The sequence below is a fragment of the Ciconia boyciana genome, chromosome 4 (assembly GCF_034638445.1).
Source record: "Ciconia boyciana chromosome 4, ASM3463844v1, whole genome shotgun sequence".
Lineage (NCBI taxonomy): Eukaryota > Metazoa > Chordata > Aves > Ciconiiformes > Ciconiidae > Ciconia > Ciconia boyciana.
In genome coordinates this window covers 99316666-99330583 of record NC_132937.1, presented here as the reverse complement: position 1 = coordinate 99330583, position 13918 = coordinate 99316666, and the positions used below count along the sequence as shown (strand labels likewise).

The following is a 13918-nucleotide window of genomic DNA, read 5'->3' as shown; positions in this document are numbered from 1 at the left end:
CTGCAACTTACAGAAATCTCCCTATAAAAGCCAAGAAACAAGACAGTGCAATACAAATGAACAGGAACAATCAGACAAGCAAGGATGGTTTGATGTGGCCTTTGTTCTGACTCTGAAAATAGACCAGGTGATCTCTGAGTTCCTTTCCATTCCTGCATTTCAGTCAATACGTGGGTAGTAGCTATGTGTGTAGTACAAATACTGATATCAAATGTAAGCCTACAAATACAAGAAGCTAAAAATGTAAAAAGAATTAGAATACGAAGCTATAGTTTTTGTTGTTGTAACCACTATTAAAATATGATAAAATGCTAAGTATAATTACTATACCTAGCAATATGCAGAAGATGGGAAGTTTCAGACAAAAAGGTAAGGAAGTTGTCTTAGAGTCTAGAAAGTGAAGATATTTGATCTGGACTACAGAACTGAATATGTATATGTCCAACTGTACTGTTAAATCTATGTTTTCCTATAGACTTTTGTTGCCTGAAAATATTGCTCCACCACCTTTTGATCACTTAAAATTGTCTGGATTTTCTGGATGTTTCAGTTCCACATATCTGCACATATCCACATGCTGCTTGCACCTGATTATCACATCCACCCATTTCTGTATGCAGTGATCAAGGCTGACACTATCAGATTTGTATAAAATGAGTTAGTGATCAAGCATATGCACAACACTATACAGCCTCACAGAGGGCAGAGTGACTGCATGAGTGATACAGAATCTGTTTACATATTTTTCCTGTTTCCCAGACAGAAGTATTTAAGTCCCATTTAAGTATAAATACATTATTAATTCTGCCTTCCAAATCAAGCCATGTGTATTAAGTATACCATGCTGAGAAATACGAACATTCATTACGCAGGCATTTAAATCTGCCATTTAGACAGCAATAGCATCTAGACTTCCCAAATCAGTCTGGTTTTCCCTTGGATCCACAAGCTTTGCTAATATTGTCACAGGGACCAATTCAAGCACAGAGATGTCCCCAGCGCTCCTTTAGTGCCCTGACATTGCTTCCTCACTCTGCAATGAGAAATATAAATTCAGGACCTGTTCTCAATCAAAAGGAGTAAATTGTAGCTGTGGCCTGGGTTGATCTATGTTTCAGATTACTTCCTTCCTTTTGGGTCTTTCAAACTTCAGGAATTATTCATGTCTGAAGACCTGCACCTACAAAAAGGGGCAATCCCCTTCACTCTGAGTTTTACTCCTGGCAGCTCTTGTCAGCTGATCACTCAGCAGGCTATAAAGGATTCCCTCTTAAGCACCTTTGTCCCCTCAGATATTCATAAAGAGTCTTCATGACTAACACAAGCCCGAGGCTCCACTAAATGCAATGGGACATGCAAGTTCTTAGGACCTGGCCAAAGTCTACTCCATCAAAAATAACAATGGATTTCAACTACAGTCATGAAAACGACCAACCGTTAACAGTCATACAATTTTTTGTCATTATAAGTGATTCATCCTTGGAAGAGCAAGCATTCAAAATGGGAATCCTTTTGCAACTTAATGTAATGTAACACATGTAGGATGGGAAGATGAAACACTATCAAACACCAAGCAGTCAAAACATGAGATACTCCAGTAAAACGGCAACTTAAAAGCATTACTTTGTCCAAAATAGTAAATGTTCAAGAGATCTGAAGCGACTTAGGAATGAAGTGAATGAGCAGCTGTGAAGAAGAATATAATTTACAGCTCACAAAATAATTTAGGTTAGTTAACCTAAGAGAAAGTCATAAGCCACGCTAGGTGAAGGAGAAGTACAGCAGAAACATTTCTGCATTGAGACAGTAGAAAGTAACATCAAATGGAGATAATATTTATTCTTGCTAACTGTATAAATTCAGGAAAACCAACAAGAATAAAAAGAGTATAGTATCACTAGAGACAGAGCAGTTTAGATATCTCTGCTCCATTTTCACGAGCAGTTGCAGCAGCAGTGTACGTGACAACCATCTACTTGGAGCTTGCTAAGACCAAGCAGCACAGAGGCTGCTAGGGTTCTCAATACAAGTGAGCCTGACATAATCCCAGGAAAATGCAAGATACTACATGAATGTCACTGGGAGAGAAACTTGTATTTAGATATAGGCTAATCTGCAATTCTTGGTTTGGTCTGACAACCTGCATGTTGGAGCATTTGTATGGTAATGTGTGGAGCTGCATATATAAAGCTGCATGCTGTAATAAATGTGCTATGGACAAATCCTATTAAAATAACAGACAAATAAATGGCACAATTCATGCATTAGTGCTAAATATACATTTATAGATGAGGGCTTGATAATGTATTTTCCAAAAATCTCACAGCATGTTATTTTGAATAACTTACAACTGGTAATTTTCCATAACAAATTTGATTGTTCATGGTCTCCCACAGTAGTTCGGTTGGTTTTTACACCATTTACTGCTCTATAATATGTCAAATATGTCTGCTCTATAATATGTCTATAATATGTCAAAAGAGCGACGTCTGGAGCACAAGTCTGATGGGGAGCACCTGAGGGAACTGGGGTTGTTCAGCCTGGAGAAAAGGAGGCTGAGGGGAGACCTTATCGCTCTCTACAACTGCCTGAAAGGAGGGTGTAGAGAGGTGGGGTCGGTCTCTTCTCCCAGGTAACAAGCCATAGGACAAGAGGAAATGGCCTCAAGTTGCGACAGGGGAGGGTTAGATTGGATATTAGGAAAAATGTCTTCACCAAAAGGGTTGTCAAGCATTGGCACAGGCTGCCCAGGGAAGTGGTGGGGTCACCATCCCTGGAGGGATTTAAAAGCCGTGTAGATATGGTGCTTAGGGACATGGTTTAGTGGTGGACTTGGCAGTGCTTGGTTAATGGTTGGACTCGAGGATCTTAAAGGTCTTTTCCAACCTAAATGATTCTATGATTCTATGAAGATTCTGGCAATATTTATAAATGTATATACTCCTTATTTTAATGCAAACTTATGAAGGTATGTTTGTCATATAATACGAGTCTAATGACTAAAATGCTACTGACTCAAAAATTAGAGTGTAGTTGACACATTTCACCTGTAAGAGACTATTTCAAAAGACCAAATAAGAGATGCTTAGAAAAGCTATTAATTCTAATAAAAATAGTTCTCCAGTGTTTTGAGACAGTAACTTCTACAGGATTAAATGAGATCTGGAAATTCTTACAGAGTTGTAATGGATATTAGTGGAAAAAGTCTTTACAGGGTTCTAATATTTATCCTTGGAGCTGTGACACTCTAGGTTTAATAAAGACCATCTAATGTTTTGCCTCTCTAGTAGCATTGAATTGCAGAGATATATATACTAACAGAAATATTACTAGTAATAGAATATATTACTATAGATGTAATAGAAATACAGCCTAAGTATCAGTTACTTTTACAGAGGTTTTGGGGAAGGGGTGAAGAAGACTCAGACCAACCTGAATAAGCATCCAGCTGAACTGGCAGAGGTAAAGGTAATGGGTAACAGATGCAAGGGCAGAGCAGCTTTCCTCTGAGAGATGTTGGCTTATGTAAGCAGAGGCCAGAAATGAAATCTGCAGGGAAGAAGTGAACACGTGCGTATTGGAATTAAACAAAATTAATTTAATAATAATAATGAGAAAAAAAAAATCTTCAGTTTTCAAGTAAAATATGCACTCAGTTACCATTCCAGAGACTCAAGAGAGATACCTTGGACATTTAATATTCACCCAAAAGAAGTGACCCTTTAACACTGTCTAGCTCTAAACTAGCTCTAAACTTTTTGCAGACAATCTAGTATCCATTACATCCCTATCTGAAAAGACTAGAGAGACTCAATATTTATTGTTCAATATTGTTCCCCAGACTAATTGCCATGCAACATTAGACACCAGTTTTGTAACTGAGGGTGGACATTTTCCTCCATAAAATAAAAAGTGACATTATATTCTGATTTCAGTAAGGCCAGAAATTTTATCAAGTAAACAAACTCAAGAGGCATTTACTGTCTTCACACTGTCAGACGTAGCAATATTACACCCCATCACATAAGATAGCAATACTGGAAAAAAGGGAGTAAGCATCTCTTCTGTTGCCTAGCAGCAGACCAGGATTTCACACTCACAAAGCAGATTGTGCCTTGTGAATGTTTTGATAAGTTGATAAGGTTTTTTTCCAAAAGTTTTTTTTCCTGTTGATAATTTTTGTTTCCAAAGACATGCCAAATGTCAAAGGACTATACGTTGGCTGGATAAGTAGCCAATGCATTGTCTAAGGAACAAAGGTATTCCAACTCTGACTGCAATGAACGCTGCTAAACAATTTCAATATAATATTTAAAATTAAAACACAACTCAGAAACTTTTAGCTCTGTCTTCTGTGAATTTCTTTACAGAGGAAATAGTTCTACAAGCAGACTTCATTAAAGAATTAAACTGTTCACATAAAGACTCAATTTACCTACTCAACACCTGCAGTAACTGATGATTTTTCCTTTCCTTTACAAGGAATACTACTATTTTGACCAACAGCCCATTGGGCTTGTTAGTAATAGCAATTCATGGACTGTGCAGACTGGTTTTATGTATATAAAATCAGGAGATGGGGTGGGGAAGGAAGTTAAAGTATACCAAGTGATTTGGCATACACCTGGACATTGTATTTACAACAAAAATACATGTATGGTATGGGAATACTCTTACGCAGTCTCTCTACTATAAAACCATGCTTATAAAGGCAGGGTCTGTATACCGACAGGTAGACAATGTTATCTCACCATGAAATGGAAGAATAAGAATGAGCACAACTGGACTAAAAGCAATTATGAGATGCATTTCATTATCTAAAGGAAAAAAATGCACTTTTAGTATTTTTTATGGTGTTCATCAGTTTTCTGCTGGGACCTGGAATCTAACCATGGCCACATAACCATTCAGTTATTAAGAGGTTAACACTCAACTTAATACAGACTGCCATTTGCCAGATTCTGACGGTGCTATAACAGACACCATTGTCTGGAGTGGGTTAAACACAATTGAAATATGTGTGCAATAGCTGCCTTCCATTAGGGATAAACACAAGAAACGTTTGTGTAAAAAACTCCATAGCACCAGCTAGCTCAAGTACCAGCAGTACTTTTCCTAAAACTTGATCAAATGCTTCTACTTACAACATGCAAAATACAACACACATCTGGGTGGAGAGGCTTTACCACCTTTTGTTCTCTGAAGGCTTGTATATATGTCAAGGACAGACTGTTAGGCTAGAGATAGAGACAAAGGGATGAAAACACAAAAGCAGATTGATTGAGTCCTGGAAACACGTTTTTAGCACCTTCTGGACTGAATGTTGGCTTGAAAGCATTTTGCATCTGCAACCAAAGAAACTATAATTTCTAGCCTTTTCCTGTGTTTCAAAAAAACCAGGGTTTTGTTTATTAAAAAAGAGAAATATCTCACTATGTCAACAGTTTTCCAACCAAAACAATGTGAAGAGTCCAAATATTTGCTACAAATGCGTACCTTGCATGCATACTGACTTTTGTTGAAGAAGTAAAACAGCAATATAGCTGAAGTAATCACTCAGTTAAGAATTCATTGTAATTAGTGGCATTACAGTGTTTTAGACAAAAAAAGGCTAAAAGAGGCAAAGAAGCATTCACACATTATTTGCATATAATTGTTATCCTGAACCTTGGGCAGAAGATACAAATGAGAATTGGAATTATTACACAGAAAACAAATGGCAGACCATATTTTGAAATGTTGGAAGAAGAACCTGTAGTCTAGCTACACTGTTCCGACAAATGCTGGCTACTTCGGCACTTAAAAACGGAATGCACTGCAATTTAGTAGAAACACATGGAGCGCAGGCCACTGAATAGACCTTTCCCCCATAATATCTGAGGCTGTTAGGGAAAAGTACAAAAAAAGCACCTTCCAGATAAATTGTTCCTTAGACCTAACTGCCTCATGTTTTCTGTACTTTGCTTAGCTTTTAACTGTAGTGGGCAATCTTTTGTAATAACGAACCTATGACTTTAATAAGCAAAATTCCTTATACATTGGAATAAGTTGTTCCCTCTTGGAACATTAACAAATATATATTGGATGTCTTCCTTTTGATACCAGTTGTTTAGAGCTCTTTTTAGAGACATCGTATGATTTTAAATACCCCTTTTCAAACAATCTTTGTAGCTCGTCATTTGGTTCTATGCCAAGATTATAATATAATGCTTCTTCCTGGTACTTGTCAAGGTGACTAGACTTGACCCAAAATGTTTTAACTAAGGGACAACAAGTGACTTAAGTCACTCAACTAGCAGGCTGCTATTTTTGTTAATTTGTGTGCGATAGTTCTGTGCCACATTCAAAATTACGGTGATTGCGTATCACTCACAAGGTTCCTTTTGACAAAATGAAAAAATAAAAGTTAAAAATAAAAGATAAGTCGATGCACTTCTGTTAAAGAGTAAAAAGATCTTAGACAGGGTTCCCATCTGTCAGTCATTTACTCAATTAATCAAAGGATACTGCAATTCCTTTGTAACTCTAAGACAATTACCTAGCAATTACTTGAAGGAAATTAGCACCTGGGTATTCAAGCTAAGTCATCAACACCAAACTATAAATGAATAAAACTAGATGATTTACAAAACTGTTTGTTCCTGTGTGAAGAAGAGTACTTTTGTACTTCTGTTTCCAAGCAGTAGGCTGTCTCAGAACATCACTCCTCTGCTACCTCCTAGTTTCCAGCCTGCACTTATTCATGGTCAATTTATATCTATTCTTTTCTTCTGTTGGAAGCCTCTCAGGTTAAGCAGGATTTCCTCCTCCTTGGGGTTTGCACTATCATGAATTCACGGAAAGCAGTAGTATTCTCCCTCAGGCTTCATTTTTCAAGGTTAAATAAGCCGACCACTGCACAGCGCAGTACTCTGTAGAGATGCCTATGCTGGGCTGGACAGCAAAAGCAGTTTAGCGCCATGAATACAGCATCTGCTTGGATCAATTTATTTTGCTTCTCCGAGTAATCCTATGTACTGTGCTGTGAAACGTATACTCGCATGTGTAAAAGCCCGTCCTTGTGCAAAAGTCTTTGCAGCTTGCATACCAATTTCATCGTCCTCTACACAGGTGCCACTTTGATTCTGTCCTTCGTGAAAACACGTACTCAGGGTTGGATGGAGAAAAGCTGCAGAGCTCTCACAAGATTCTCATGCAACAGTTTTCTTATCTCCCTATATACCATGCAAATACTTCTTCTGATATATGGTAATACCTTGGTGATCATCTGGTACACACAGTTTTTCTTCTCATTTCCAACTGACTACCTCTTGCCACAGAATTAAAGTTTTGCTGTTAGCCTACAAGTAATGACTTTTCACCCTGTTCTAGGAAATATCCCCATATTTCACACTTCAGTCTTCAAAGCTATTCACATCTTTCTATACACTACCCCACTACCACTGTGTAGTGTCACTGCTTCTCTACTTTCTGCCATCAGCGCATTTTGTCCGGGCACATTATTTTCTGTTCCACAAACTAGTCCTTCAGGATCAGTGAAATACCTCTCTTCATTCGCCACTCTCTCATAGCTGTCTTTTCCCATTAGTCTGTCTCTTCCCACATCCAAGTTCTCGGACTAATCCTCCTCCATTATTATTTTACTAATTATGTGACATATCATGTATTTTACTACATTTCTCTCATAAAAGAAAACTATCATCAGACTAGTTTGGCACTATCTAAGAACAAACACACAGGAGTCTTATTCTCCACTTCATTTATCGCTATGTCTTTTGATAGAATTTTTTTCTAAACTCTTACATGCTTCTGAGACTGAATTAACGAGCCTGCAGTTGCCAAGATTACTTTTTTTACTATATATTACTTTTAATATATTATCTTCCAGTAACATAGTAGCACTCTGAAGGGAAGGATTTGTTAAAAGCACTTGCTGCAAGACCTGCAAGGCTTCAGGCCACCATTTTCAAAGTTAGGAATGGGGACCTTTTTGTTCCAACCTATGAATGCACCTATCCTTTGGGTTCTTCTTCTTCCTCAGTAGCCATAACCTTCACTTCATGCTACTAACTCTATTCACCATCTTGCCTTTATCCCAATGGTGACCTTTAACATCACTATCTTCTCTGAAAATGTGAAGATTTTAATTTTGTTTGAAGTCACACTTAATAGATTTACTTCTCCTGCCTCACTGCAAATTTTTACCAGAAATTTTAAATTATTCTCTCTTCATTTATATAACAAAAAAAATTGTCAAAAATTCCATACAAGAAGATTACACTTTTGTCAACCAAACCAAATGTACATGGCATATTCATTAATGCCAACTACTGTGGCCAACCAAATGTACATGGCATATTCATTGATGCCAACTATAGATGATGCAAGGAAATAAATCAATATTCTAATGATAAAATAATTTATTAAAATCTAAGTTCAGTATTAGCAGAGCTAAACTTGGCCTTGTTACAGAAATTTACAGAGAAAACAAGGAGTCTAAGTAAGAGTTGCCTTTTGAATATTGTATAAAAGAGAAAAAGGAAAGACCAGAAGACTTGAAGCAATTCCATACCAATCAGGTAAACAACAGCCAACTGAGGAGTAGGTTGGCTGAAACCTAAATAAGAAGTATGCATGAAGAATAAATAAGTGGAATACGGAGTAGTAGTAATACAACTTGCCATGGCAAGTGCTGAAATGCTACCGTATGATGGACTTTAAAATGAGGATACAGCATGTTGCACATGGAAATTAATCTTATCTGTACCTTGAACCAAAAGGTGGAAGTACTGAATGTCTTCTTTGCCTCAGTCTTTTCTAGCAAGACCAGCCTTCAGAAATCCCAGGTCCCAGCAACCAGGGTGTAAGGTTGGAGCAAGAAAGATATACCCTTGGTGGAAGAGGATCAGGTCTGAGAATACTTAAGCAAACTGGACCATGGTGCCCGATAGGATGCACCCACGAGAGCCGAGGGAGCTGGCAGATGTCATTGTGAGACCACTTTTGGTAATCTTTGACCAATCATGGTGACTAGGAGAAGTGCCCAGATACTGGAGGAAAGCAAATGTCACCTGCATCTTCAAGAAGGGCAAGAAGGAGGACCCAGGCAACTACAGGCTGGTCAGCCTCACCTACATCCATGGGACGCTGATGGAGGAGCTAATCCTGGAAACCATTTGCAGGCACATTAAGGATGAGAATATCATCAGGAGTAGTCAGCATGGCTTCACCGAGGGGAAGTCATGCTTGACCAACTTGATAAATTTCTATGATGAAGTGACTGGCTTGGTAGATGATGGGAAAGCAGTGGATATTGTCTACCTGGACTTCAGTAAGGCCTTTGACACCGTGTCCCATAAGATCCTCATAGACGAACTGTTGATTTACGGGCTGGATAAGCAGACCGTGAGGTGGGTTGAAAACTGGCTGAATGGTCAGGTCCGGAGGGTGGTGATAAGTGGTGCAAAGTCTAGTTGGAGGTCAGTGACTAGTGGTGTACCACAGTGGTCAATACTGGGTCCAGTCCTGCTTAACATCTTCAATAGTGACCTGGATGATGAGGCAGAGTGTACCTTTAGCACATTTGCAGATGACACCAAACTGGGAGGAGTGGCTCATGCACCAGAGGTCATGCTGCCATCCAGAAGGACCCAGACAGGCTGGAAAACTGGCTGACAGGAAGCTCATGAAGTTCAACAAGGGGAAACGCAAAGTCCTGCACCTGAGAAGGAATTACCTCATGTACCAACACATGCTGGTGGCTACCCAGCTGGACAGCACCTTGGCAGAAAAGGCCCTGGGGGTCCTGCTGGAAACCAAGTTGAACATGAATCAGAAACATGCCCTTGGCTAATGGCATCCTGGGCTGCATTAGGAGGAGTGTTGCTAGCAGGTTGAGGGAGGTGATCCTTCCCCTCTGCTCAGCACTGGTAAAGCCACACCTGGAGTCCTGTGTCCAGTTCTGGGCTCCCCGGTAAAAGAGAGACATGGACATACTGGAGAGAGTCCAGCAAAGGGCCGTGGAGATGATTAAGGGATGGAGCATCTCTCCTATGAGGAAAGGCTGAGAGAGCTGGGACTGTTCAGCCTGGAGAAGAGAAGGATCGGGGGGATCTTATTAATGTACATAAGTACCTGAAAGGAGGGTGCAAATAGGATGGAGCCAAGCTGTGTTTCAGAGGTGCCCAGTGACAGGACCAGAGGCAAGAGGCACAAACTGAAACACAGGAGGTTCCATCTGAACATGAGGAAACACTTTTTCACTGTGAGGGTGACCGAGCACTGGCACAGGTTGCCCACAGAGGTCATGGAGTCTCCATCCTTGGAGATTTTAAAAAGTCATCTAGATGCAGTCCTGGGCAACCGGCTCTGGGTAGCCCTGCTTGAGCAGGGGGTTTGGACAAGATGACCTGCAGAGGTCCCTTCCAAGCTCAACCATTCTGTGATGCTGTGGTAAGAGTAACGACCTTAACTGTATACATCAGACCAGAGTAGACTGAGTCAGTTTTTGGGCAATTAGCATATGTACAGAATTAACATATTATTTATAGCATAATATACTATTTCATCACTGTATGATCAAATCCAAGATTATATATGGGAAAATTTACCTATGGGTAAAGTTGTGAGTGCCTTTGAAGAAACCTAAATATCCTCCTTTCTTTTAGCTTTTTTTGCTTGGCACAACATCGTATGGCATGGAATATCCTTTTGCTCAGCTGGGGTCAGAGGACCCAACCTCTTGCCCACCCCCAGCCTACCGGCCTTTGGGCAGTGACGGGGGGGAAAGGTTGGAGGGACAGCCTTGATGCTGCGTGAGCACTGCTCAGCAGCAGCCAAAACATCGGTGTGCTATGAACACTGTTCTAGATAAAGATACGAAGCGCAGCACTATGAGGGCTGCTATGGGGAAGGTTACCCCCATCCCAGCCCAGACCGAATACACAAGGAACTACACACATTTGCAATGGTACCCACTATAAGCTGGGCAGTGCACATTTGCATGAACTCTACCAAACAGGTAGCTTTGTTTCTCTGCATTTAACATTTCAAGAGTGATAAAGGCCAATGATTCCCAGGAGACATCCAAAATATCAGCACTTCCAATTAGTTCTGGATTTAAGACTGCATCTTACCTTCTGCCAACTGTTTTGGACTTCTTTGGAAAGTACTGTATTAAAATGGTTAACGTTGTGGCGTCCCTTCAGAACCGTTCCAAAGAAGTACAGTGAAACTGATGAATTTGGAATACTTCGATGAAAGAATATTCCTTTTTTTTTTTTACTTAAATAAGATTTTTTTTCCTTGCATTTTGTGGCAAACCATATCACATAATCTATTCATGGTCAGAGAATATGCAACACACCACGAGGGGGACAGGAATGTTCTTCTGCTGAAATCCATACCTAATTGATTTACCATGTTCTCCTGAACTTGAACCAGTGTGTCTTAAGATTCTGTCCCAATTTTTCAGCCTGACAATGCAGTAAATATTGAAAAATTTATTTTACAAAGACCTATGTGTATCTGATGTGATATTAGCTATGGAACTCCTTCAAAAATACTAGAAAATAGGAACTTTCAGCACTGATATTGCAAATGTTAAAACCCCTAAGTAAAATAAAGGGTAAAAGTAAAACAATAAAGCAGTCAAGTATAATCAAAACTTGATTTATAATTTTAAGAACTGCAAAAATATTTTCACAGGGGGAGAATAAATCTGAGAGTAATAATCTTTCCCTATTGCAAGAAGTGCTGAAAAGGCAGCATGGGTTGTGCTAGGCGAAGTAAAAAGAAAGAGGACACCTTGCTATGCACTAGAGAAAAAGCTGTGGAGAAGACTAACCCAAGCAGATATAAAAGCATCAAGCAGCAGAACAACAAACATTTAGCTCTGGAAGAGTGCACGGAGCTAAGGCCTGCCACATCTGCTCAAAACAGTTTCGCTTTCTCATCCGAGCAGGAAGAACCCCTGCCTCCTGTAGCTGAGAACTAGATCCTTCCCCCCCGGGAGAAACCCGCAGACCAAGTGGCCGACTCCTGTAGAACACTTTGGAGTGTGCCAGTGAAGAACACGTCAGTAGACTTATGTCACATTTTTGTAATTTCTGTAAATTCCTGTTTCACAGTACAAACTCATGAAGCTTTAAACATTGTTTTATTCTAGACAGAAATGTCTTCATATATGTCTTATAGAAATGGTTCCTAACAGTGGTCGTTTCATTTCTTTTCACGTTAAATAATTTTTTTCTCTTTTATCAATTTTATTATTTTTATTTTAATAATTCAAAATTTATTTCTTTGTTCCATGTACGAAAATATTGTCTTCCTTATGGAGCTTGTTTACATGCATTTCTATTAAAAAAGAAAACAAAGAGCCCAACCACATGCTATCTGTCATTATACCAACCCAGTCTCAAAAGAGGAACAGTATCAAAGGCATAATTTACAGTGCTCTTCCTTTTGTTGGATTTAATTGCAATGAACAATAACATAGGAAAATAAACACATTAAAACTCTCATGTCCTCACTGAACTGCTCTCTTTTGCTTTGAATTTACTTTATATGGGTAAAAAAGGGGTTCCCTCCTTGAACACAGGGACACTGCTTAATAATAGTGCAGATGAATCATACTTTTTGTTACTGCTCGGTAGGTCAGGACAGCACTGATGTAAGCCAAGTGTTCTTCTGGTGTTTTTTGTTCTGATATTAAATGCTAGGACAAAAATACCAACAAAGGATGTACAAAAATTGGAGCAATTTATGGACACTAGCAAAAATTCTAAGTCACTCTTCCTGGAAAAAGTAACAATACAACACACAGCATGCTTAAGAGCACAGAGGAAAACATTATATACTTTAGAAGATTCAAAATACACTGTTTAACTGGGTCAAAAGAAAAGTTCAATAACTAATTTTTCATTTCATATTTATTCTGTATTAATTATGCTAAAATAAGCAGTTAAAGTTCCTTCATGAATTTACATATGAATGCTAAATGACTTCACTGGTCACTAAATTGTTTCAGAAATTACTGTAATTCAGAGCGGGGTGCTTTATAACTGACACCAGAAGAAACAGTACATGTGGGTTTAGCTTTATTTCTGGCTTCACTTAAGGCAGTGTACATATATATTAAAAAATAAGTACCTTATGAACAGCAACTTGTCCTGGTTTCAGCTGAGATAGAGTTAATTTTCTTTATCGTGGCAGGTATGGGGCTATGTTTTGGATTTGTGCTGAAAACAGCGTTGATAACACAGGGATGTTTTAGTTGTTGCTGCACCAGTCAAGGACTTTTCAGCTTCAAGGACTTTTCAGCTCCCCATGCTCTGCTGGGCGCTCGGGAAGCTGGGAGGGGGCACAGCCAGGACAGTTGATCCAAACTGCCCAAAGGGCTATTCCATACCATACAATGTGATGCTCAGCATATAGAGCTGGGGAAGAAGAAGGAAGTGGGGGGACATTCGGAGTGATGGCGTTTGTCTTCCCAAGTCACCGTTAGGCGTGCTGGAGCCCTGCTTTCCTGGAGATGGCTGAACACCTGCCTGCCCGTGGGAAGCAGTGAAGGAATTCCTTGCTTTGCTTTGCTTGTGTGCGCGGCTTTTGCTTTCCCTATTAACCTGTCTTTATCTCAGCCCACGAGTTTTCTCACTTTTACCCTTCCGATTCTCTCCCCCATCCCACTGGGGGGGAGCAAGTGAGCGGCTGGGTGGGCTGAGGTGCTGGGTGCTGCGGTGCTGAGGTGCTGAGTGGGCTGAGTGGCTGAGGTGCTGGGTGGGCTGAGGTTGCTGGCTGCGGTTAAACCACGACACAACTCCAAAGTCTTACTGTATAATTTACATGCACTGTATTTTAGAGATATTTTTGTGTTTATGAATTATTTGCTTAAAGTATGTTGATTATATATCATCGTAAA

General features: G+C 39.6%; 1 protein-coding gene across 1 annotated transcript in view; it reads right to left on the bottom strand.

Annotated features, from left to right (window-relative positions):
- Window positions 1-13918, bottom strand: part of ADGRV1 (adhesion G protein-coupled receptor V1) — a 292589-nt gene that overhangs the window by 87502 nt on the left and 191169 nt on the right. Inside the window, exon 87 of the mRNA XM_072860950.1 lies at window positions 3433-3549. Coding sequence (XP_072717051.1) covers window positions 3433-3549 — 117 coding nt within the window. The remainder of the gene's footprint in view (window positions 1-3432; window positions 3550-13918) is intronic.